Source organism: Orycteropus afer, unplaced genomic scaffold (assembly GCF_000298275.1).
Source record: "Orycteropus afer afer isolate SDZICR_OR568_19922 unplaced genomic scaffold, OryAfe1.0 scaffold00067, whole genome shotgun sequence".
NCBI lineage: Eukaryota > Metazoa > Chordata > Mammalia > Tubulidentata > Orycteropodidae > Orycteropus > Orycteropus afer.
In genome coordinates, this window is record NW_006921654.1 from 5410675 (window position 1) to 5434048 (window position 23374).

At 41.2% G+C, this 23374-nt stretch overlaps 1 protein-coding gene across 1 annotated transcript in view; it reads left to right on the forward strand.

Annotated features, from left to right (window-relative positions):
• Window positions 1-20949, forward strand: part of UTP4 (UTP4 small subunit processome component) — a 38102-nt gene extending 17153 nt beyond the window's left edge. The window contains exons 6-16 of the mRNA XM_007940299.2: window positions 5873-6044; window positions 6152-6243; window positions 8507-8603; window positions 9790-9854; window positions 11347-11469; window positions 11905-12061; window positions 13903-14009; window positions 15151-15246; window positions 18221-18406; window positions 19860-19970; window positions 20833-20949. Coding sequence (XP_007938490.1) covers window positions 5873-6044; window positions 6152-6243; window positions 8507-8603; window positions 9790-9854; window positions 11347-11469; window positions 11905-12061; window positions 13903-14009; window positions 15151-15246; window positions 18221-18406; window positions 19860-19970; window positions 20833-20949 — 1323 coding nt within the window. The remainder of the gene's footprint in view (window positions 1-5872; window positions 6045-6151; window positions 6244-8506; window positions 8604-9789; window positions 9855-11346; window positions 11470-11904; window positions 12062-13902; window positions 14010-15150; window positions 15247-18220; window positions 18407-19859; window positions 19971-20832) is intronic.
• The last annotated feature ends 2425 nt before the right edge of the window (window positions 20950-23374 follow it).

The following is a 23374-nucleotide window of genomic DNA, read 5'->3' on the forward strand; positions in this document are numbered from 1 at the left end:
AATAAAAAAAAATAAATAAACAAATAAAAAAATAAATTCTTATTTGCCAATAATTACCTATCTGGCAAGGGACTTATCTTTAAGATTTATGGAAAACTCCAATGCCTCAACACCAGAGGAATTAACAATCCAATTGAAAAATGGGAAGAATACATGAATGGACACTTCACCAAGGAGGATATTGAGAAGGCCAGCTAATACATGAAGAAATGCTCACAATCATTGGCCATCAGAGAGATGCAAATCAAAACAACAAGGTACTGTCTCACCCCGCACTGATGTCAAGGTTCAACAAGACAGAAAAGAACAAAAAATGCTGGCAGGCATGTGGAGAGATTGGGATTCATACACTGCTGGTGGGACTGTGAAGTGATACAGCCGCTGTGGAAAGCAATAAGGCGATTCCTTAGAAAGCTGGAATTGGAGATACCATTTGACCCAGCAATCCTATTATTAGGTGTATATTCTAGAGAGGTGAGAGCCAGGACAGAAACAGATATATGCACACTCATGTTCATCACAGCACTATGTACAATAGCAAAAAGATGAAAACAACCTACATGCCCATCAGTGGAAGAGTGGATGACCAAACTATGGTACGTACACATAATGGAATGCTATGGAGCACTGAAGAATAATGTAGAGTCTGCCAGACACTGCATAATATGGATGAACTTGGAGGACATTATGCTGAGTGAAAAAGGTCAATCAACAGAAGGACAGATATAGTATTAGTTCATTGTTGTGGAGGGTCAAGGAAAGGTTTATATATGGAGGGAAACTTTCTTTGTTGGTTGCCAGGGGTGGGAAGGAAAAATGCTTTGACCCATGTCAAACTAAAATACACTTTAGTTTTGTGTATTTCACTGTAAATAAATTATATTTCAATAAAATGCATTTTAAAAAGGGAAAAATGATAAACCATTACATCAAAATTAAAAAAAAGGACCAGCACAAATATTTAGCAAACACAAAAGCAGTTAGCAATGAAGGAAGTGATAACACAATTCATAAACAAAACCAGTTCAGCACAGAGAATTATATGGAACAAAGAAATCAACACCATGAAAAAGCACCTAACAAAATGACAGCAACAAATTCATACTTGTCAATAGTTACATATCTAACAAGAGACTTATCTCTAAAATTTATAGGAAACTCTTTAACACCTCAACAACAAAAAGATTAACAATCCGATTAAAAAATGAGCAGAGACATGAATAGACACTTCACCAAAGAGGATATTCCAGGATTTATTCCTCAAAAAGCTGGAATTAGAAATACCATTTGACCCAGCAATCCCATCACTAGGTGTATATCCTGAAGAAGTGAGAGCCAGGACAAGAACAGATATATGCATACCCATGTTCATCGCAGCACTATTTACAATAGCAAACAAATGGAAGCAACCTACATGCCTATCAACAGAAGAAGGGATAACCAAATTATGGTCTGTGTACACATGGAATACTATGCAGCACTAAATAATAATGTCGAATCTGCAAAACACTCCATAACATGGATAAACGTGGAGAATATGCTGAGTGAAATCAGTCAATCACAGGAGGACAAATATAGTAATTAGTTCATTGTAAAAAGTCAAGGAAAGGTTTATATATGAAAGGAAACTTTCTTTGCTGGTTACCAGGGGTAGGAGGGGAGTGAAGGGAACACTAGTGGGGTGGGAAGGGAAAATGCTTTGACCCATGTCACTTTAGTTTTGTGTATTTCACTGTGCATAAATTACATTTCAATAAAATGCATTAAAAAAAGAATTCACCTGTTTTTCCTATTCCCATTAGAAAACATGTATTTATTTTTTTGAATAGTATAACATTCATGTGGTTTAAAAATACAAACTATGCAGTCCTCCCTCAGTCTTCATGGGGTATTGGTTCTAGTATTTCCCACAGAGACTAAAATCCATGGATGCTTAAGTCCCTTATGTAAAATGGCATAATATTTGCATATTTCTTATGCCCATTCTTTCATATACTTTAAACCTCTAGATTATTTGTAAAATCTAATACCATGTAAATGCTATGTAAATAGTACTTATACTTTCTCTTAGCCTTTGAGGGATTGCTTTAACCCTTACTTTATTTTTCCCAACAAATATTTTCTGTTCATAAATACAAAGTGTCAACTGTACAATAAAAATTCTCCCTCTTGAACAGTCATCCATTTGAGATCAAAAAGCCATCATTTGCCCAAGAACACAGTTCAGAGGGCAGGAAGGTTAGGAAAGAAGTAGGAATGGAAATGAGAAATACAGGGAGGAAGTGAGATGAGTAATGTTACAGTGAGTATATTGCAATAAATGACATGAAAACAAATGTGCATGAATTTTTGAATGCAAAATTGATTTGCTCTGTAAACCTTCACCCAAATCACAATGAGAAGTTTAAAAGAAAGTAAACCTGGAATCCTACAAAAGAAAAAGTCTCCCTCTCACCCTTGCCTCACTTCTTGAACTCTTTCCTATATATCTGTCATTAATGATTTCCTTGCATATTCTTACATAAATCTTTGTCTGTATGATCAAGCATGACATTGTGCTACACCTTTTTTTTTTCCCCACTCAACCATCTTGTTAATATTTTCCTTATTTTTCTAGCTGTATAGTATTCTGTTCGATGGATTTATAATGGTTTTATGTAATGGCCCATAATATTAGTGACTGCTAAGGTTATTCAGTCTGATTATTGTAAATAATGCTGTAGTACGATTTGTACATGTTGGATTGCAGATGTATATGTAATCTTGATAGCTATGGTATTTCCACATTGCCCTTGCCTGCAGGTGTACCATTTTAACCTCTCTCCAGCCATGTGTGTCTAATTCCCCAGTCTTGCCAATGGTTGGTACAGCACTTCCTTTTTTTTTTTTTTTTTTTAACATGAAAGTAAATTTATGAAAGGAATATTATAACTAAAGTTGGGCAACAATTTGTAAAATTACCCGTTGCTCTAACGTACAGAAAATGAGGAGGTCTTTAAGAGAAGTTAAGGAAAAGAGTAACCATTAGTCATATATTAGTAACTGTAAGTCATGTTAGCTAATCTGTAGACATTCTGGCCTACAGCTTGCCTACACAGTTTACAGAAATGGTTTTACTTTTCTTTCAAGGATAGAGACCGTTTGTGCAAAAACATTCTTTCTGAGATTAGCTGCAGTTTTGTCTCCTCTCGTACCTTCTACGAATCAGTGTGGATTAACTCCCTTAGGTAAACTCGGCTTGAATGCCTGTTAATTTTTTGGGCTGAACAAAATGGAGTTTGTCTTGCAGCTGAGCAGAAGTTTCTCTGTGCCAAGCACCTAGATCACTGTTAGAGTGCCTTCTTTGTGGACCTATTTTTCCTTCTTTTTTTGTAACTTTTCATTGTGATTTTGGTGAAGATTTACAGAACAAATTAGTTTTCCGTTCAGGAATTCATACGTAGTTTGTTCCATGCCTTTGATTGCAATCCCCACCGTAAAACATCATTCATCCCACTGCCTCCTTGGCTTTCTTATTGCCATTCTAACTCCTTTCTTATCCCTTCCTGCCTCCTGAGCTTTGTCCTTGGGCAAATGCTGCCCATTTGATCTACAGTGGTTGATTCTAAGGATGCACATCTCCCTGGTGTTACTGTTTGCCTTATAGACTGGTCTGTTGTTTGGCCGAAATTGAGCCACGAGGGTGAGTTCAGTTCCAGGTTTGAAGGGTAACTAAGACTTAGAGTCTTGGTGGTTCCACTAGTCTCTGGGCCAGTAAGCCTGGTCTTTTTTATTTTTTTGAGTTTTGTTCCACATTTTTCTCTCTATCCAGGACCTTCAGGTGTGATCCCTCTCAGAGCAGTCAGTGGTAGGAGCCAGGCATCATCTAGTTCTTCTGGTCCCAGGGTCTTGGAGGCTGAGGCTTGTGTGGTCCAGTTAGTCCTTTGGACTAACTATTTCCATGCATCTTTAATTTTCTTCACTCTTCTTTGCCAAGGGGGAGAGAGATCAAGAGTTGAACCTTAGATAGGTATTCACAAGCTTTTAATACCCATTTGCTACTCACCGGAGTAGGATGTAGAGCATTGTTGTAGGCTGTTGGGCCAGTTGACCTTGATGTCCTCCAGCGCTGTGATCCTGAGCCCCCAGGCACAGCGACTCATTCCCTCAGGGTGTTTGATTATGGCTAAGAAATTTTCATAGTTTTCCTTCTCATATGCTCTATTATATTCATAGATATATTTGTAGCATTATAAATAAGTAGGTGGAAATATTTTCTATCACACTTTGTGGGTGTAGTCCCATTCACCTTCTCACACTCGTTCAGCTTACGTGTCTTGTGTATCCACTCGTAGATTATTGGTATTGTAGGATTATGTATGTAATACCTCTGTTGCCCTTAACTTGACTGTTCATCCCAGTGTCTTCCTCTGCTGTGATTATTTTGTGTTGACCTCACACTTATTTTGTACTGCTTTCCTCTTCACCCAAGTTAATGTGTGTCCCTTCCCCTCCCACCGCTGTTAGAGCACTGTTTGGAGTTTGGTTGGGAGAAAGGAAGGTCTCAGCATAGTTTTTCAATTTGTACTTTTCTTGATGTAAGATGAGAACCTTTTCTTATATTTAAAGAGTTATTTTCTGTGAATCATGTTAACATCTTTTCATTTTTTATTGAATTGCTAGTCTTTTTCATGGGAATCTATTTTAGGGAGATTTACCCTTTGTGCTATTATAAATTGCAAATATTTTTCCCCAGTTTATCTTTTTTTGAAGTATCTTGTGGAATTTGTGTGTGTGTGTGTGTTTGTGTGTGTGTGTAAGCAGCTGAATTTATCCATCTTTTATGGTGTCTGATTTTGAATCAAGGCGCTTTTCCACACTGAATTTATAGGAGAATCTTTCCTTATGTTTTTCTGATTCTTTTATAATTTCAGTTATTTACTTTTCTATATGAATTTAAGAAATACCTTATCTAGTTCTAAGTAAAGGACTGTGGGGATTTTTTATTGGATTATGTAAAACTTACACATTTCCTTGTTGTTAATTAATGTCTTTATGATGTTAAATATTCTCATTCCAGAGCATAGTGTGCTTTTCTTTTATGTCCTTTAGAATAGTTTAGATTTTTTTCATAAAAATCTGTCACATTTCCTGTTAAAGGCATTCCTAAATTTTTTTTTTTTGTTACTGTTTTAATAGGGTCTAGTTTGTATATAGCTCTGGTAGCATAGTGCCTAAGGCACTTGACTGCTAACCAGAAGGCTGGCGGTTCAAACCCATCAGCCACTCCTCGGAAGGAAGGTTGGGCAATCCTATTTCCATAGTGATACTGCCTCGGAAACCCAAGGAGGGGTCGCTATGAGTCGGGGCCGACTCGACGGCAAATAACAATAACAACAACAACAGTTTGTATATAACTTTGGTGATGCAGCAGTTACACTGTTTGGCTGTTAACAGAAGGGTCAGCAATTCGTACCCACCAGCCACTCCTATCGTAGAAAGACCTGACAGTCTGCTTCTGTAAAGATTACAGCCTTAGAAGCTCATTAGGGCAGTTCTAAAATGTCCTATGGGATTGCTATGTGTTGTAATGGTCTTGGGGGGTTTTTTGGTGGTTGGTATGTACGAAAGCCCTTATTACAGTTTGAGATTCATGTGGTAAATTTTGTCAGTAGGGGGCGTACTGTTATCTATGTTTGGGCTTGTTCCTCTAGTGGAATTAATAAGCTTAATTAAGTAATAGCTTCTGAAGGAAAAAGACCCCTGTAACCTACTTTCTAATTTGGGGAAAAGGTATTTTCCTCTAAGCTGCCCACATGGAAAGCCTCAGAATACTTTTCCATCTAGGCCCTGTTTTGCTTAAATGTACCTCCTTAATGATTTAATTTCTCAGCAAGAAGACAGTTTCGTGGTGGGCACAGCCGAGGGGACAGTATTCCATTTTCAGCTGGTCTCTGTGACTTCCAACAGCAACGAGAAGCAGTGGGTACGGACAAAGCCATTCCAGCATCACACTCACGATGTGCGTACCGTGGCCCACAGCCCAACAGCACTCATCTCTGGAGGTGGGTGCCCTCTCAGGGAGGCTGTTCCTTCTCTCTGCCAGCTTGGGTTATTTTCAGGCAGGGTTTGTTCTAATTCTGGACGCCTTCTCCCCTCCTCTCCATACCAGGCACTGACACCCACTTAGTTATTCGTCCTCTCATGGAGAAGGTGGAGGTAAAAAATTACGATGCAGCTCTTCGAAAAATCACCTTCCCTCATGTAAGTATCATTGTGCCCTCTCCCACCCCTCGTCATCCCCCTTCTTCCCTTGGCCCACCAGACTGAGCACAGTTAACGTTTCCTGGGCAAATTCAGAGAATTGTCTGTAGCTACTTTCTTCACTCTTCCATTTCTGAAACATACTTACAGGGGAATGCCTGGGTGTATAGTAGAGCTGACAAGGGGCCAGGTTGTGCTGGCTTCTTGGCCACAGCCAGCTACCCAGAAAGAGTGAGTAATTGGATCTGTGGGGATCATGGTCACAGGGGACATCAAGCTCAAATGGCATAGAATACTACATAAAAACATTGTTCTACATCCTAGTTTAGTGAGTAGTAGACTGGTCTCTTAAAAGCTTGCACGCGGCCATCTAGAGGCAGTGATGGATCTTTCTTCATCCAGAGCAGAGAAGAATGAAGAAAACCAAAGACTTATGGAAACATTTAGTCCGAGGGACTAGTGGACCATATGATCCTCAGCCTATATGACCATGAGATTAGCAGAATGAGGTGCCTGGCTACCACTGTCAATCACTCAAAAAAGGATTCAGTGCAGGAGATCCTGGATAGAGTGAGAAAACAATGTGTAACAAAACTCAAAATCATGAAAGAATAAAAAAAGACCAAGTTTGCTGGTCTGATAGAGCCTGGTGAGACCCTAAGACTGTGGCCCCTAGTTATCTTTCAGGTCTGGAACTGAACTTACTCCTGTGGCTTCCAGCAAAATAATAGGTATATGGAGTGAACATTTACATCAGGTGGATACATTGCTTGGAGCGATCAGTCAAGGGAGAACAGAAGGGTAGTGTTTGCACAGGGAAATGGAAATAGCTGGGGCGGGAGTGCATGGAAGGGAAGGACACGCAGAAGAGGTAACTATGGGGAGGAAGTGGGAAGAGCTGTTACATTTTGGGGAATTGCAGTCAGTGTCATGAGATGCAATGTGTATGAACTGCTGTATGGAAAATGAATTTGCTCTGTAAACTTTCACCCAAATCACAATCAAAATTAAAAGAAGAAGAAGAGAGATACTTACAGGGGCAAAAGGGTTATAGCAGCATGTCCAATTCAGTTTCTGCACAAATCCCTCCCTTTTCCAGATAGTTGTGTGGTATGGGAAGTAGGTTTATTTATTTGTTTGTATTATTTTGCTTTTTAAGATTGGGCTTTTTTTTTTCTGGATAGGATCCAGAAAATCTGTGCTACAGGTATTGCCTTCCCAAGCTAGAGGCCCCTCTGCACCCTCCATATTTTTCAACATTGCATTCAATCAATAAACCTTATTAAATCTGCATATTCCTTGTGTCTTTCCCTTTGTCTCCACTGCCATTATTCTTGTTTGAATCAGTACCTTTTCTCATCTGGTGTCATCACAGTAGCTCCCTAGTGATCTCCTTTTATTTATTTTTATGTCATTCTAGTTTGTTCTCCACTTATCTGTTTAAAAAGCAACTTTGTTCATCACTCCATGTTTACAGGTCCTGTTGCCTCCAGCATAACGACCTAATTCCTTTGCATGGCCCTGGTCTTCAGCTGCTTCTCTCACCTCTCCTCCCATATACATGGAAGTACTACCCTTCCCACCCCCACTCAGGCTAGCCACAATGAAAGACTCTTAATTCCTTCATGTTCTTTTACCTTTGAGCCATTTCACAGGCCATCTCTCTGTTTGGGATGTCCTGCCCTATACCTTCCTTGTCTGAGTAGTTTTTACCAGGGCCTAGGGCTCTTATCTTGACCCCAACAAGGCTGAGTCTTCTGTGTTTTTTCTTTACACACTGTGCTTAACCTTGTTAAAATTCTTAGCACACTGTAGTGTTGTATTTTCAGAATTATGTTTAATTCTTTGCCACGCCTTTACACTATAAACTTCTTGACAGCAGCAGCTATGTTTTTATTCACGGTTATCTTCTTAGGTCCTAGGCCAGTGTCTGGCATATAGTAGCACGTTGTTGTTGTTGTTATGTGCCATCGAGTCAGACCTGACTCATAGGGACCCCTCCTTGGGTTTCTGAGGCAGTATCACTACAGAAGTAGATTGCCCCACCTTCCTTCCGAGGAGCGGCTGGTGGGTTTGAACCACCAGCCTTCTGGTTAGCAGTCAGTTGCCTTAGGCACTATGCTACCAGAGCTCCTAGTAGCACATTAGAAGTATTTATCAAGGCAGTGGATTTCAACAGTAAAGAATGTCACAGGGTGTTGCTGCTGTATCTAGTACGAGGCAGTACATGACCCAGGCTCATCACTTTCATTCTTGCATACAGCGGCGTCTCATTTCCTGTTCTAAGAAGAGGCAGCTTCTCCTCTTCCAGTTTGCTCATCACTTGGAGCTTTGGCGACTAGGATCCACAGTTGCAACAGGTCAGATGGGAGAAAGTTTTTTTCCAATGAGAACACTGAAGAGAAAAGCCAAAAATCAAAATTATAGTTGAAATTCTGGTTATGGGAAAATAGAAGTTGATTTTTCTGTATCCATTGGAGCTTATGTTTTTTTCCCCCAGCTAGAAACAAACTATTCAGTGTTTTGGTTGCCTAGTGCCACTCTGACAGGAATGGACCACAAATGGGATGACTTTGACAAATAGGAGTTTATTCTCCCACAGTTTGGAGGCTTTAAGTCCAAGTTCGTAGTGCCAGGCTCTAGGAACTGGTGAAAGCCCCTTAACCTTGGGCTTCAGCTGTGCCTCCTGCTCCCGGCCCACTGAAGCTAGAGGCTTTTCTTCATTCAGACAGCTGCTGGCTGCTGAGGCTGACAAACCCAAGGTTGATAAGTAGAAGGACACAGTCCCAATGTTACTGAACAACATGGCAGGCCACTAATTAAAGTCCATTGAAAGTCCTAAGATTGGCAGAGCATGGCAGGCTGCTGAACAACGACTGGGCTATATGCAGAGTTCAAGCGTGCCATAAGCTAGAGACCATTCCCAAGGCTGCTGCTTATATACAGGAAGCAGAACACATCCCTACTACAGCTACTCAGCAGCTTGTGGTAGATCCCACCATGGAGTTGATTGCCACTCTCATCATTGGGAATAACTACCACCAGCTGCCCAGCCCCTCAACCAGGCCCAGCCAGGTTGACACGCAACCTTAACCACCACATTCAGAGAGTTTGGCTCTTTAGCAGGACACTGGGACATCTGTACGTGGTGCACTGTGAGATGTAGTTGTGGACAGCATTGTGGACCCATAGTTAGCCCTCACTTGACGGATGAAAACAGGCTTTTTCAAAAGCTGGCATGAATAAATTGTTGGCTAATGATGGTGCTGCATGAGAAATGTTACACAGATCTTACGGAATGTCACCCTAGGGGCCTTTTGTATGAATGTTAAGGAAGAGTTTGGGTCCCATTGTTTTTAGTAGATCAGAAGGTTTAGCATTAGGTTCTAAAATGAGCAAATGAATTTAAAATGTGGGCCACACAAACTCATTGCCTGCCTGGCTGTGCTGTGTAGCCTGGAAGAATTCGTGGTCTGGTCTGTCAAACATTGGGGGGTGGGGTACTTGACTTGATAAGAAAAGCCTTAGGGAAATTTCTTGTTCCAGGAAAGAATGGGGATATCCTTCCACTTTCGAAAAATGCGGATCATTTACTGCAGCTCAAGACTAAGGTGAGGAGGTTTAACTACTGCGTACTCACGCTCTGAAATCCAGAACTTTTTGCCCATTCTCCATTTTGAGAATTACTTAGTTAACGTCATAAGCTTTGAAAATTTGAAGACTCCGTGAATGAAGTGCCATGTCAGTTTCCTATGATTGTAAAGTTGGGTATTCTGAATTCGCTGGATGAATGAATACAGGAAATTTATTTTCTTCTTTTGATATTATAAAAATAATATGCATGTATTAAAAAATTCAAACAATGCAAAAGGGTATACCATGGAAAATGAGTCTCCCTTTTGCCCCATATCCCTAATTCCACTATCCAGAGTTAATTACTACCAGTTTCTTGTATATCCTTCCAGAAAAAATTTCTGCCCATTAATGAGAATATACAGTATGAACTGGTTTAAATCTTTCTCTAAGTTTTAATTTTACAAATATTTGTGACCACAGTCACACTATAAAGAATTCACACAATACCAGTGTTTTATATACTTGACCACCTCTTTAATTCTGGTCTCCTCCTCTAAAATTGTTAATAGATTAGTTGTATGTCCTACCTAATCTTTTCCTGTGAGAGAAAGACGGAGTGTGTTTATGTGTATGTGCGTGCACATGCGTACATTTAGACATCATTTTGTGAGGGTTCATTTTTTAATTATGTAAATGTTATATTGAACTTTTCTTCTCCTCTGTTCTGAAGTTTCACTATTTCTAAAGGCCTTTCAAGCAGGTTGTCATTGAAAATCAGTCTTATACTGTCCAAAGCTTTTTTGCATTAATGTCTCCCTGGTCAGATTTCTAAGGTTGAGGTTTAGTGTGAGGCTATGTATGTGGTACTCAAAAGAGTTGAGATGTGTGCAGTATTCATAGACTTACATTCTTGTTTTAAGGAGCAAGCACTGGTTGCACAGTGGTTAAAGCATTTGGCTGTGAACTCAAAGGTCAGTGGTTTGAACCCACCAGCTACTCTGCAGGAGAAAGATGTGGCAGTCTGCTTCCGTAAAGATTTACAGCCTTAGAAACCACTTCTACTCTGCCCTGTATAAGGTTGCTATGAGTCAGAATCGACTTGATGGCAGTGGGTGGGTGATTCTTGTTTAGGAAATCAAAGCCACACCATATAGGTGCTCTGCCTCTAAAGAAATCGTAGTGACACACAGCATGAGTGTCAGGATGGTGTGTAGGTGTTTGTGGCTATGTCTAGACTGGTAAGAGCTTGAGGATTGATGTCATAGTCACTTGTGTCAGTGTAAAGCAAGGCCTCAAACACATTCATTCCAGTTCAACCCCTACTGAGAACTTGCATTTCCAACCTAGATATGTTGAATCAGAACCTACATTTTAGTCATCTGGGGATCTTGTTAAAATGTGTATTCTGATTCAGTGTATCTGGGGTACAAATGCAAATTCTTAACGTGGTCGAACCAGAATGACTTAATTTGAAGCGCTGGTATAAGGTTTTGCTTGAATGTTCGTCTTGATTCTTCTCATTGCCAGGGTCCTGAGAACATTATTTGCAGCAGTATCTCTCCTTGTGGAAGTTGGATAGCCTATTCTACAGCCTCTCGGTTTTTTCTCTACCGGTTGAGTTATGAACATGACAACGTAAGCCTCCAAAGAGTAAGTGATAGCCCAATGTCTGGCTGAACAAGAAGAAACTTAAGTGTGTGATTTTTGGGAGAAACGGGAATGTATATAGGAAATGAGGCTGTATGGAGACAGTTCTTACAGAAGGGTATTATTTCTCTTTTGACTTATAATTATCAAGGAGTAGGGAAATGCCAGAAAGTAGCAGTAAAGTTAGACATTCCTGCGTACTGGTTTCACATGGGACTGAATTATTTACATGATAGAGAATATAGTATTTACTGAAGAGATGAGAAGGGAGGTATATAGGGTACAATGGGCACTCAGTGTTCTGGGCCCTTGGTCTGTTGGCTTGCTTAGAGACAGACAGCATTAATGTAATTGAAGCCTGGTAGCTGGAATGGTTTTTGATAGACTTTCAGTCTAACTTCTCTCACTTACTGGCTTTTACTATTGGTTGTCCTGAAGGTTCCCAAAATGCCAGCATTCCTTCGCTCTGCCCTTCAGATTTTGTTTTCTGAAGACTCCGCCAAACTCTTTGTGGCATCAAATCAAGGATCTCTGCATATCATCCAGCTGTCAGAAGGACACTTCAAGCACCTGCATACTTTCCAGCCCCCATCAGGTAGGAGTTGGTAACTGGCTGTGGGAGAAGGATGTCTGTGTCTAAGATGTATCCGTTTTTCCCACTTTAAAGCTCATCGTACTGGCTTCACTAATGCTCTTCCCCACCCTGCAAATACATACTCACTCACATGTTTGCAATTTAAAGTGGGAGGAGATCTCTGGCAATGAAGACACTTGATGAGGTCTGAAACGTTCCTCACACCTACTCTTTTCTCACCGGATTTTTGATTCCATATTTGGGACCAAAGACGTTTCATCATCCTAAAGTGTTGTTAGCAGAGCAAGATGAAAGTTAAAATCATTTGAATCCTGACACCCAGCAATAATTACCATTAATATTTTGATCTTTGTATGTTAGGTAATTTTTTTCCCCTTATTTATGTATGTATGTATGTATGTATGTTGTGATTTGGGTGAAGATTTACAGAGCAAATTCACTTTCCATACTGCAGTTCACATACGTTTGGTCTCATGACATTGACCACAATTTACCACAATGCAACAGCTCCCCTCCCACTTCCTCCCGGTAATTACCTCTTCCCTGTGTCCATCCCTCCATGCCTGTATGTTAGGTATTTTGTGAACATTTTTGTTTTCTTGTTTTTATAAAGATGAAGATATCCTTATACATGCAGTTTTATTATTGTGTTCTTTTAAATCTTTGAGAACTTGAGTTACGTGTGGATGAGTGTGTATGTGTGCACTGACTATTGTTCAGTTAACTGTTGCAGACTTAGTACCCGGCTTAAGCTGATCTCTTCTGTAGTTCTTAGGAAACTCCCTGTGGTCCTCTTCTCTTGTCCCTTGTCCAGGAGTGTAGTCATTTAGACCCCATTAGACTGGAAGGTCAACTCTCTCAAACACTCAGTCTCCATAAGTTGCTCCGGAAACAGCAGGAGAAGAAACCTCATGTTACAGGAGTCACATTAGTTCCATTGACAGTATTTGTTGAGCGCTTGTACGTATTGTGTAGTGTACTGCACCACCAGAGCTCTTTAATAAAAAAGCACATTCACACACTCAACAACTACTGCCAATGTATGTATTTTTATTAGGCATTACAAAATCTTGACTTTCTATCTTGTATTTAGCACGTCTTAAAGTCAGGTTCTGCATTCTGCATGTAACTTTTTTCCTTCTCTCTCATCTCATCCCTCTTGTATTACAGCTGGTTTTACAGCTCAGACCTGTGAATTCCACTCCTTGTCATTTATTTAGCTTGTGCTGTTCTCCACCATGGCCTCCATCCTTTCTGACCCATTCCCGTCTATCCTGTAGCATCTAGTTTATGGCTTGTTATAAAGCTTTCTTGTCGGGGGTGTTATGTGCAGCACGTATTTGATTTTTTTTCCCCCACTGAGTCTTTCTATTGCCAGATTGGTTTAAAGTCCTCAGATGACAGAGATGGCTCCTGGGCTCCATCTTCCCCTTGTGCTAAATGCACAGCAGGTACCCAGTAAATTAAGGTAGGCTTCAAGTCCTCTGAGCTGGCTGTTTGTCCATAACTTTGAAAACCATTTGGTAGGAAAGGAGTTGGAAGCAATTAGTTTTAAGTGATAGGTTTTAATGAAAGATGATACCGTGATTCTCCATTATAATAGGAGATTTCTTACTCAGGCCTGAACCAGCCTTCAGCTTTATCTCTCTGGATCTGCTTTACGTGAGAGATAGGTAATTAAGTGAAAAAAGTGTTTAGTAGGTTACTGTGTAGAAGCTATTTGCAAAACTATCAAGAAATTTAAAATCCCGAGGATTTTATTGGCTTTTGCCGTCCTCTTCGGGAAGGACTGGCAGTGAACACTGGGCAGTTCTGAGACTTCACTTCTTCTGCCTTCACAGGGACCGTAGAGTCCATGTGTCTTCTCGCAGTCAGCCCCGATGGGAGTTGGCTGGCTGCATCAGGTACCAGTGCTGGCGTCCACATCTACAGCCTAAAGCAGCTAAAGGTGAGCACGGCATCTAGTAGCAGCAGTTTGGATCACTGTGCAGAGGGCTGTTAGCTCTGCACTTAAAAGATTCAAGGCAGACTGGTATGACCTAGAGATTTATGGTGCTTTTTTTAACACGAATTTTTCTGGTTTTGGAATCCCTTATTTCTATTTTTCTTTTTTTACATTTTTAGAAGCTAAAAGCTATGGTAAATATCCATTTATTTCACTAGTTTTGATTTATGATACTGAGATCATTTTAAAATGTATAATGTTTAAAGTTAGTCAGTGGTAATAGTAAAACTATTTGTGCACAAAAACTCTTGAGACTAAGGATCTGTGGATGGTGATTCCACATCCAAGTTACGGTATTTTGTGGAAATTGGATAGTAGCCAGCAAATGCTGATAGAGAGGGATGAACAGTAGGAGATAGTAACCATTTCCTTTAATAGCCTAACTTGCAGTCTCAGGGTACTGGTAAACTAGGTAGAACCAGAAATTTAAAAAGGAATAGCAGGGAAAATGTTTCACTAATCAGTAATGACATTGTCATGTACACATTGAATCACTAATGATCCCTTACAAATTCTCATCTTTCTCATCACAAAAGTCAGGTAAGAACTTGCCAAAACTTGCAGTAAGTATTAAAAAAGACAGTATCAAATGGTAGCATTTAATGGGTTTGCCTGTGACTGCTAACCGAACTTCTGTTACTCTGTGGCAAGAGCATGTCCTGACCACTTGTTTTTGAGCCTTGTCTGGCACTTAAAGAATGTTCATGTGTATTGGTGGACATGCCTTGCAATTGTACATAAATGTCCATGCCCAGGCATTAATTTCTTTTAAATTCGGTGTACAGTTGTATGTTTCCTGCTCAATGACTTTTTTTTTTTTTTAATACAAGCAGTTCATATAGATGTACTAATAGTAGCAAGGAAAGCTTTGCTCTGTAAATGCTATTTAATTTTCTAAGCAGTTAAACATACATTTAAAAATAAAGTACGTTGTTTGGGGAAATGCCTCAGGTTTATGAGACTTTTCTTAGAACCCTTGGAGTTCCAAGGAGAATTACAAAAAACAACTGACCTAAACCGTGCAGGCTTTCTTACAAGAAAGTGTCACGTGGAATTGCCTCTCAGGTCTGTTGTTTGTTCCCAGCCTCACTGCACGGTGCCTGCGTACAATTTCCCTGTGACTGCTCTGGCCATCGCTCCCAATACCAACAACCTTGTCATCGCTCATTCCGACCAGCAGGTGAGGGAGATTCCAGTGCTTTCTTATTCCTTTCTGCTGGATAGTAACCTCGAAGCTGAGATAATGACAATTTTGTAAGTGCTTTGCTTTAAAAATGATAGAGGATATGTTGTTGTTGTTGTTGTTATGTGCCGTCGAGTCGGCCCCGACTCATAGCGACCCCTCCTTGGGTTTCCAAGGCAGTATCACTACGGAAGTAGGATTGCCCAGCCTTCCTTCCGAGGAGTGGCTGGTGGGTTTGAACCGCCAGCCCTCTGGTTAGCAGGCAAGTGTCTTAGCCACTATGCTACCAGAGCTCTCGATAGAGGATATAAAGGTAGTTTTTTTCTCTTGTGTGAAATAAAGCTGCCAGAGATGCCTATGCTCAACATAGGCCTGCAGTATGCTTTGGTTTGATGGGGTGCAGTTTGAATGATGAAGCACTGAGATTCAAGAACAAAAAGACGTGGCAAGGTGGAGGAATTTTTGCATAATACTGATTGTTTTACAGAGATGACACAGGCTTAGATGTCAAGCTAAAGATGAGATGGAATCAGATTTTGATAGTTGAAAGTGCTAAAAGACTAAATTTAACTTCACTTTTGCAGATGAGGAAATCAGGTCAGAATGATAGGGTTTAGAAGGTCAGGTACATAATCTTCAGCCAAAACTAGAGTCTAAAATCTAATGCTTTTTCTGTATCAAGTTAACTAATTGTAAGGAGATGTTTAATATACTCTTGTCTGCAGAACACGTTATCAATCACTGACATTTGTATATCCTCATCTGTAGGATGGGGATGATAACATGTACCAGCTGAACTGTTGGGAAGCAGTTTTATTGGATTGCTAGGTAAGGTAGTAGGTGTGTTCTCCTTTGAGCAGCAGTTTTTACACTCATACAGCATGTGCATACACACACTATCTGAAAAACAAAACCCCTCATTGCAGTTTCATAGACTTATGTCCTTGATCAAAGACAGAAGTCGGTGTAGCCAGATCCTTGCCTTTGTCACACATACTCATCATGTCCACCTGACATGTTTTTCTGTCATTTGGTCCCTTAAGTGCTTCTGTTTTTAAAACTTGTTGGAAATTTTTTTACCTGTCAGAGTGGCGAAGATCAAAGAGTTGGCAAGATGCAATGTTTTGAGGGCACAGAGAACTGTCCCATACATTGCGTAAAGTAGCATAACCTCTTTGGAGGACATATGGCCATGTCTTAAAAGATTGAAAATCCACACTTTGATTCAGATGTTCCAATTCTAAGAGATCTTCTTACAGATACTTTTGCAATTAAGGGCATAATTGGGCTCTGTATGTCATAATAAGTATTGATTTGGATGAAAGGAAAGGCAGTATACGAAAGTGGAGTGACCAACACAATAACACTGAGGAAAAGGAAGACATAGAAAGGTGCAAAAGTGGTACAGACAACAGAGATAAACACTTTTACATACACAATACTGCTCATCAGTTAAAACACTCATTAATCTATAAGTAGATACGTAAGTAGACAGGTTGAACAATCAGGTATTTCTAGGCAAAAGGGGATATACCTATGACCCATATATAAGGCTGACAGATGATATTTCTACATATATGTTTGTACATGCTGTAAGACTATCTGTATAAATAGAACTGAAAGGGGGCAAAGTTATGATGTAATAATTTCTTAGCCACAGCCAATCACCCTAAGGCAGTGAGTTGTTGGACTTGAGGGCTCAGGACCATAGTTGCAGGTGACATCAAGCCCAGTTGGCATAACATACCACACAAAAACATTGTTCTATATCTTACTTTGGTGAGTAGCACTGGGGTCTTAAAAGCTGCAAGCCCCCATCAAATGCAACAATTGGTTTCTCCTCATCCAGAGCAAAGTGGAATGAAGAAAACCAAATACATGTGGAAACAATTAGTCCAAGGGACTAGTGGACCATGTGAACCCCTCAGCCTACGTGACCATGAGACCAGAAGAACTAGATGGTGTCTGGCTACCACTGTCAACCGCTTGGACAGGGATGAGTGGAGGAGATCCTGGCTAGAGTAGGAAAACAATGTGGAACAAAACTCAAAATCATAAAAAACACCAGGCTTACTGGCCTGATAGAGACTGGTGAACCCCCGAAGACTATGGCCCTTAGTCACCCTTAGGGCCTGGAACTAAACTCACTTCTGTGGCTTCCAGCCAAACATTCAACAGGTATATAAGGTGAACATTTTTATACTAGGTAGGTACACTCCTTAGAACAGTCAACCATGGGAGATCAGAAGGGCAGTTAACCACAAGGAAGAAGTAGGAAGAGAGCTGTTACGTTATGGAGATTATAGTCAGTGTTCTGAAACAAAATGTGTATGAACTGCTGCATGAAAGAAGAATTTGTTCTGTAAACTTGTACCCAAATCACAAATAAAAAAAAGGAGGAGGGGCATGATTGGTCTATATATATGGTGATATGGGTCAATCTCCATGATGTAATGCTAAATTTTAAAAAAGGTTCAGAATAGTGTGAATTGTGTATATAAAATAGCTGAAAAGATTTAAACAACAAATAGGTTATTCTTGTCTTAGAGAAGGGAGAGGGTCAAGGTTGGAGGGTTTTCTTTATAAATCTTTCTATGCTGTTTGAATATTTTAATGTTCTGTATGGGAGCTCTGGTAGCGTAGTACCTAAGGGACTTGACTGCTAACCAGAAGGCTGGTGGTTCAAACCCACCAGCCACTCCTCAGAAGGAAGGTAGGACAATCTACTTCTGTAGTGATACTGCCTCAGAAATCCAAGGAGGGGTCTCTATGAGTCAGGTTTGACTTGACAGCACGTAACAACAACACAAATTGACCTTTTAAATTTTTTTATTTAAAAGAAGTGAGAAAGAGTAAGACTGAATATTGTGTGTCATGGTTTGTATAGATATTTTCTGGTCGTGAATGAGGGGCTGCCCTTCTGGTCTTTCTGGGTACCAACCTGAATTTCTTCTGTGTCATTCTTTTCCAGGTATTTGAGTACAGCATCCCAGACAAACAGTATACAGAATGGAGCCGTACCATCCAGAAGCAGGGGTTTCATCATCTTTGGCTCCAAAGAGATACTCCCATCACACACATCAGTTTTCATCCCAAAAGACCAATGCACATCCTTCTCCACGATGCCTACATGTTTTGCATCATTGACAAGTCATTGGTGAGTTCTTCACCACTACCCCGTCTACATCCACTGAATCTCCTCTACTTAGGAGTCTCTAAGTTCTAAAAGCAATAAGGACAGTGAGACAGAGGAAGGAGAACCAGAATAAGGGTTCCTGGGATTTTTGTTTATATATTCCCTCATTTGTATTTCCACACTCAAGAGGCTTTCACAGAAGGGGCAGATACTTGTTTCCTGGTTTTTGCTGACTTGACTATTTCTCTGCTTTGCCTTTGAGCACATAAACATAGGTGGGAAAGTGATCGGGTCAGTGACCTCCTTGGGAAAACACCATTGATTTGGCTAAGTTACTTCCAGCTTTGCCCTTCTGCCCTGGGGTGATAGAATGATGAGATTGCATTAAAGGTTTTGACCACGTGTGTCCCTTGATTGAATATACTGAGACACTTCTCAGCAGGTTTGAGGCGTTGGTCTTCGTATCTTGAAAATAGCCCAGCTAGGAGAATTACCTTCTTCAGGGCTGTGATTTAGGTAGGGTGTGAGCCCAGCTGGGAGAATTGCCTTCTTCGGGGCTACTTTTTAGGTAGGATGTGAGCGTTTTCCTCAGTTTCAGATTCCAGCCTCTTTGCCAGCTGTTGCTTTGACTCCCTCCAAATTTACGTGTCTTTTCTGGCGGGTGCTTTCTTTCCTGGGAGCACTGTGAGCGGTGGCCATGCCTACAGAGCGCTTTGAGCTCAGCTTACAACCAACACATGGTGCTTTGGTATCTCTGTGGAGGTGTGGGTGGACGGAACAGGGGAAAGCAGCAGATGGCTCTGAAGGTGATGTGTCATTGGAACGCAGCTCATGGGCCCCGCGTCCTCTCGGTGTGGGAAGCCAAGCTGGCTGGCAAGTGCCTTCTGTGAGATGAGTGATACAGGAAGGGCCCCTCCTACTCGCTTGCCTCTTTGTAAATCAGCCTAGATCACTTTCCCCAAGCGTTGGTGATAAGTCCATCACTTCCTCATGTTGGACAGAGCTATTTCCCAAGGAAGTCAGAGATGAAATATCATTTGCTTGGCAACAGGCCGTCTCTCAAGGTGCTAGTGACATCAGTAGGGGTGGTTTGTGTTGAGGCTTTGCCTCAGAAGAACTTTAGTCACTTGGTCAGTCTGTGATCTGGGTAGGGGAGAGTCTGGAAAGCCTGCGTGGGCTGAGCCCCTGTCCGTGCCAGTTTGTTCCTTTCTGATAAAGTGGTACTGATGACATTGGCCAGAAACCCCAGCTGGGCCCTTTGATCTTGGTGGCATGGAGTGTCAAGCTCTCTGTGGCCTCGTACTCCCACCTTCTATGCGGCTGGGAGAGGGGCTGCAGTGCTCTTCCTGAGGAGATTGCTGGAAGCAGTCACTATATGATACGATGACTGGAAGATGAGCTTTACCTGAAAACCCTTTATAGACTTTGGCCCATAGAAGCTCAATAAAACAGAGTATATTTTTGTTCTTTTTAGCCTCTTCCAAATGACAAAACCTTACTCTACAATCCACTTTCTCTCGCAAACGAATCAGATGGGGCCAGGAGACGCACAGCCCATGCCTTTAAGATTTCTAAGAAATATAAGGTAAGGCATACTCTCTCGCATCCTGGGGAGTTGGTTACTTGTGACGTTGTCAAAATGCAATAAGCTTCACAATTTGAAGATAGCAATGCCTTTCTTTTACAGGAAGAAAACCTGGTTTAGGGGAGATAGGTGACCTTTCTGAGCACGTCTGCTCCTTATGTCTGCATTTCATTGTTCTTGCCTCGCTAGGTAGAGGCAGGGACATCATACTTGGCCAAAATGAAACAATCAGTAGTGAGAAATAATCTTGGGGTCCAATTGGGGTCCTTGTTTCTTTAAAAGCTGATTTTTGAATTTGAATTCTGATTAGAGATTGTTCCACAAGGTAAATTCAAAACAAAAAAAGGAAGTCCTTGAATTTATTTTGACTTTTTCTTTTCTGGGCTAGGCTTTCACTGTATATAAAGCAAACATCTATGGAGCTTAAGATACTATAGCTGTTTGGGGTCCTGGAACATCTTTTGGGGGGTTGTAATAATTTTTTTTTTTTTTTGAAAAGGAGGATTTATCTGTAAATTATTCCAGTGTGATTGGCTTTCTTCATGCATTTGTCACTTTCCATTTGTAAAGATTTTGGACCCCAAAGCCCTTAGTATTTATTCCTAAGAAATTAGAGAATCATAGATTTTCTATGCAGGAAAACAGGAAAAGTCCTGCAGAGTCTTTCATGCATGAACTCCATTAAAAGTGCCTAGCCTTTCCAAGCATTTTGAGTCCTGGGTCAGGAGAGACTGTGAGAGACGTAGTTTACGCCACCCTCGAATGAGGCTGAATACCTTTTAGGCCAAGTTTGTCTAGTCAGGATTAGCCCTGGAGCCTGCGGAATTCCTGGTAGAATCATTTTCATCTCTTTGACCTGCAGCCTCTCCTCTTCATGGAACTTTTGGATGAAAGAACACTGGTGGCAGTAGAGCGGCCCCTGGATGACATCATCGCTCAGCTCCCACCACCCATCAAAAAGAAGAAATTTGGGACTTAAAATAGGGCATTGCCTTTGCCCTTCCACGTACCGTCTACCCTGTTTCTTTTCACAAATCATGACAATAAAACACAGTTATTCTTAGATCTAGTTATAATTGTTACCTTCCGGATAATGGAACATTGAACAAAAGTGAACAGAATCTCCAAGGCATTTGCAGCTGGGATAATGTTCTGAGTAGCTACAAACTCATCGTACCCTTTTTGGGGGTCCAGTTTATTCTTTAGGCCATAATCGCAGAAAATAGTTGCCCCTGTTCCCTAACACGTGGCTAAGGTTTCAGAGAGCTGATGACCTTCACTGTGGGCCGGCTTCCAGCCCATGCTAAGGCGTGGGAACCTGCCCAGCGCTGCCCTTGAGGCCCGGGAACTGTTTGCTTACTCAAGATAGCCTAACTGCCAGTGGGGATGATCATCCTTCATGGTCAAGGAAGATTCTACCTGCAGCTTTAACCAAACACTAAATGCATTGGCTTCTTTAGCAGTCAGCTGATAATTTTTTTTTTCCCTCAAAGGTAAAAATAAAAATGTTTTTGGGATATCTGTCCCGTAGCAACCTTTTAACTTGTTGTATGGCATTTTCAAAAGTCAAGGGAACGTTGGGCAGGGATTTCATTAGGGAGTATGACTGGAGATACTCTGTTTCTTCTGTCAGCTTTGATTTTTTTATTCTCATGGGAGTTTTCCACTGACTGGTTTTAATGTGAATTTTTAAATTAGAATGTGAAGCACTACAGGTAACATGAACAGAGGAGATCAGTTTCATTCCCATCTTGGTGGATGTATTCTGTTGCATCTTGTTGAAAGCCAGTAGGTGTGGCTTTGTTTGCTTTTTGGATGGGGAGGGTTGCTCCCTCCAACACCTCTCCACTGGCAGAGAAGTGCGTGGGTTGTGATGACATCATAAGTGAAGTGCTAATATATCCTAAAGGTGAGAGATAGCGCACGGTCAGACATACGTACACCTATGTTCATCACAGTACAGTTCACTGTAGCGAAGAGATGGAAACAACCTAAATGCCCATTAGCAGATGAGTGGATAACCAAATTATGGTCCATGCACACAATGGAATACTATGCTACATTAAAGAACAATGAAGGATACGTGAATCATCTCACCACATGGATGAACCTGGAGGACATTATGCTGAGTGAAATAAGTCAATCGCAGAAAGACAAGTACTGTATGAGCCCATTACTGTAAAACAAAGAAGGGTTTGCTTGGGGAAGGGAACTCACTTTGTAGGTTACTGGGATGAGGAGGGAAGGGGAGTGATTAATTTCAGGCTAGTTGGGGCCCACACACTGACGTGGGTAGGGGGAGGGATATACGGGAAGAATCTGTGACCACCGTGATAACATTAGGAAATGGGAGGACACCGAATAAATGCACTTAAGAGAGAGATGACAGAGGCTTATACCAACCAATGTGTCCACAATACTCCGTTTCCATTAACACCAAACACCAGGCTACAGATAAACACACGAAACACCTGAGATGATCTGACAGCGTACAGTGAAAAGAAGTATACTCTAGAGCAAGGGAAGATTCAGCTGAGGCTAATCTTGCACAGACACACCAGTGATACAAAATACCTGCATTCCTTACAGAAACAATAGAAGACAGACACACAGTAATCCCTCACGGACAACCAGACACTGGGAGAGAGAGCCAGTAGATCTACCATCTCGGGACCATAGTACTGGGGGACACCAGACTCAGTTGGCACAACAAAATACGTAAAAGCTTTGCTCCGCATCCTACCTTGGTGAGTAGTGACTGGGGTCTTAAAAGCTTTCAAGCGGCCATGTAAGATGTAGCTGATGGTCTCCTAGCGTTGGAAGTGAAGAACAACACACACACAAAAAGGGCATTTGGAAGCAATCAGCCCTAGTACACGATGGCCCCCGAGACCAGAAGAACTGGATGGTGCCCGGCTACCAATGCCAACCACTCAGGAAAGGGTCAAATCTGGAGATCCTGGATAGAATGGGAGAGACAACATGGGAACAAGATCCAAAAACTCCATAGTGACCAGAATTACTGGTCAGATGAAATCTGGTGAGACTCCTAATACTATGGCCCTGGAATATGTTCTGTGCCTGAAATAAAACTCACTCCCAGGGGCTGGCTCTCAGCCCAATAGTTAACAAGATGTACACGCAGACCACTCAACCCAGGATGATGCAGCCACATACTCTATGGTAATACATCCCTTAGAGCAATAGACCACAGGACACCAGAGGACCAACATTCAAATTGAGGAAATGCAGGCCAAACAGGAGTGCATAAATAATGAGGGGCACAGGGGGAGGATTACAGGGTAGGGAGGGGAGGAGAGTGGGTTAGAGTTGGACATGATAAATGGGGAGTGAAACTAAATACACGTAACATTGAATGTAAAACAAGCTCTTAAAAAAGAAAA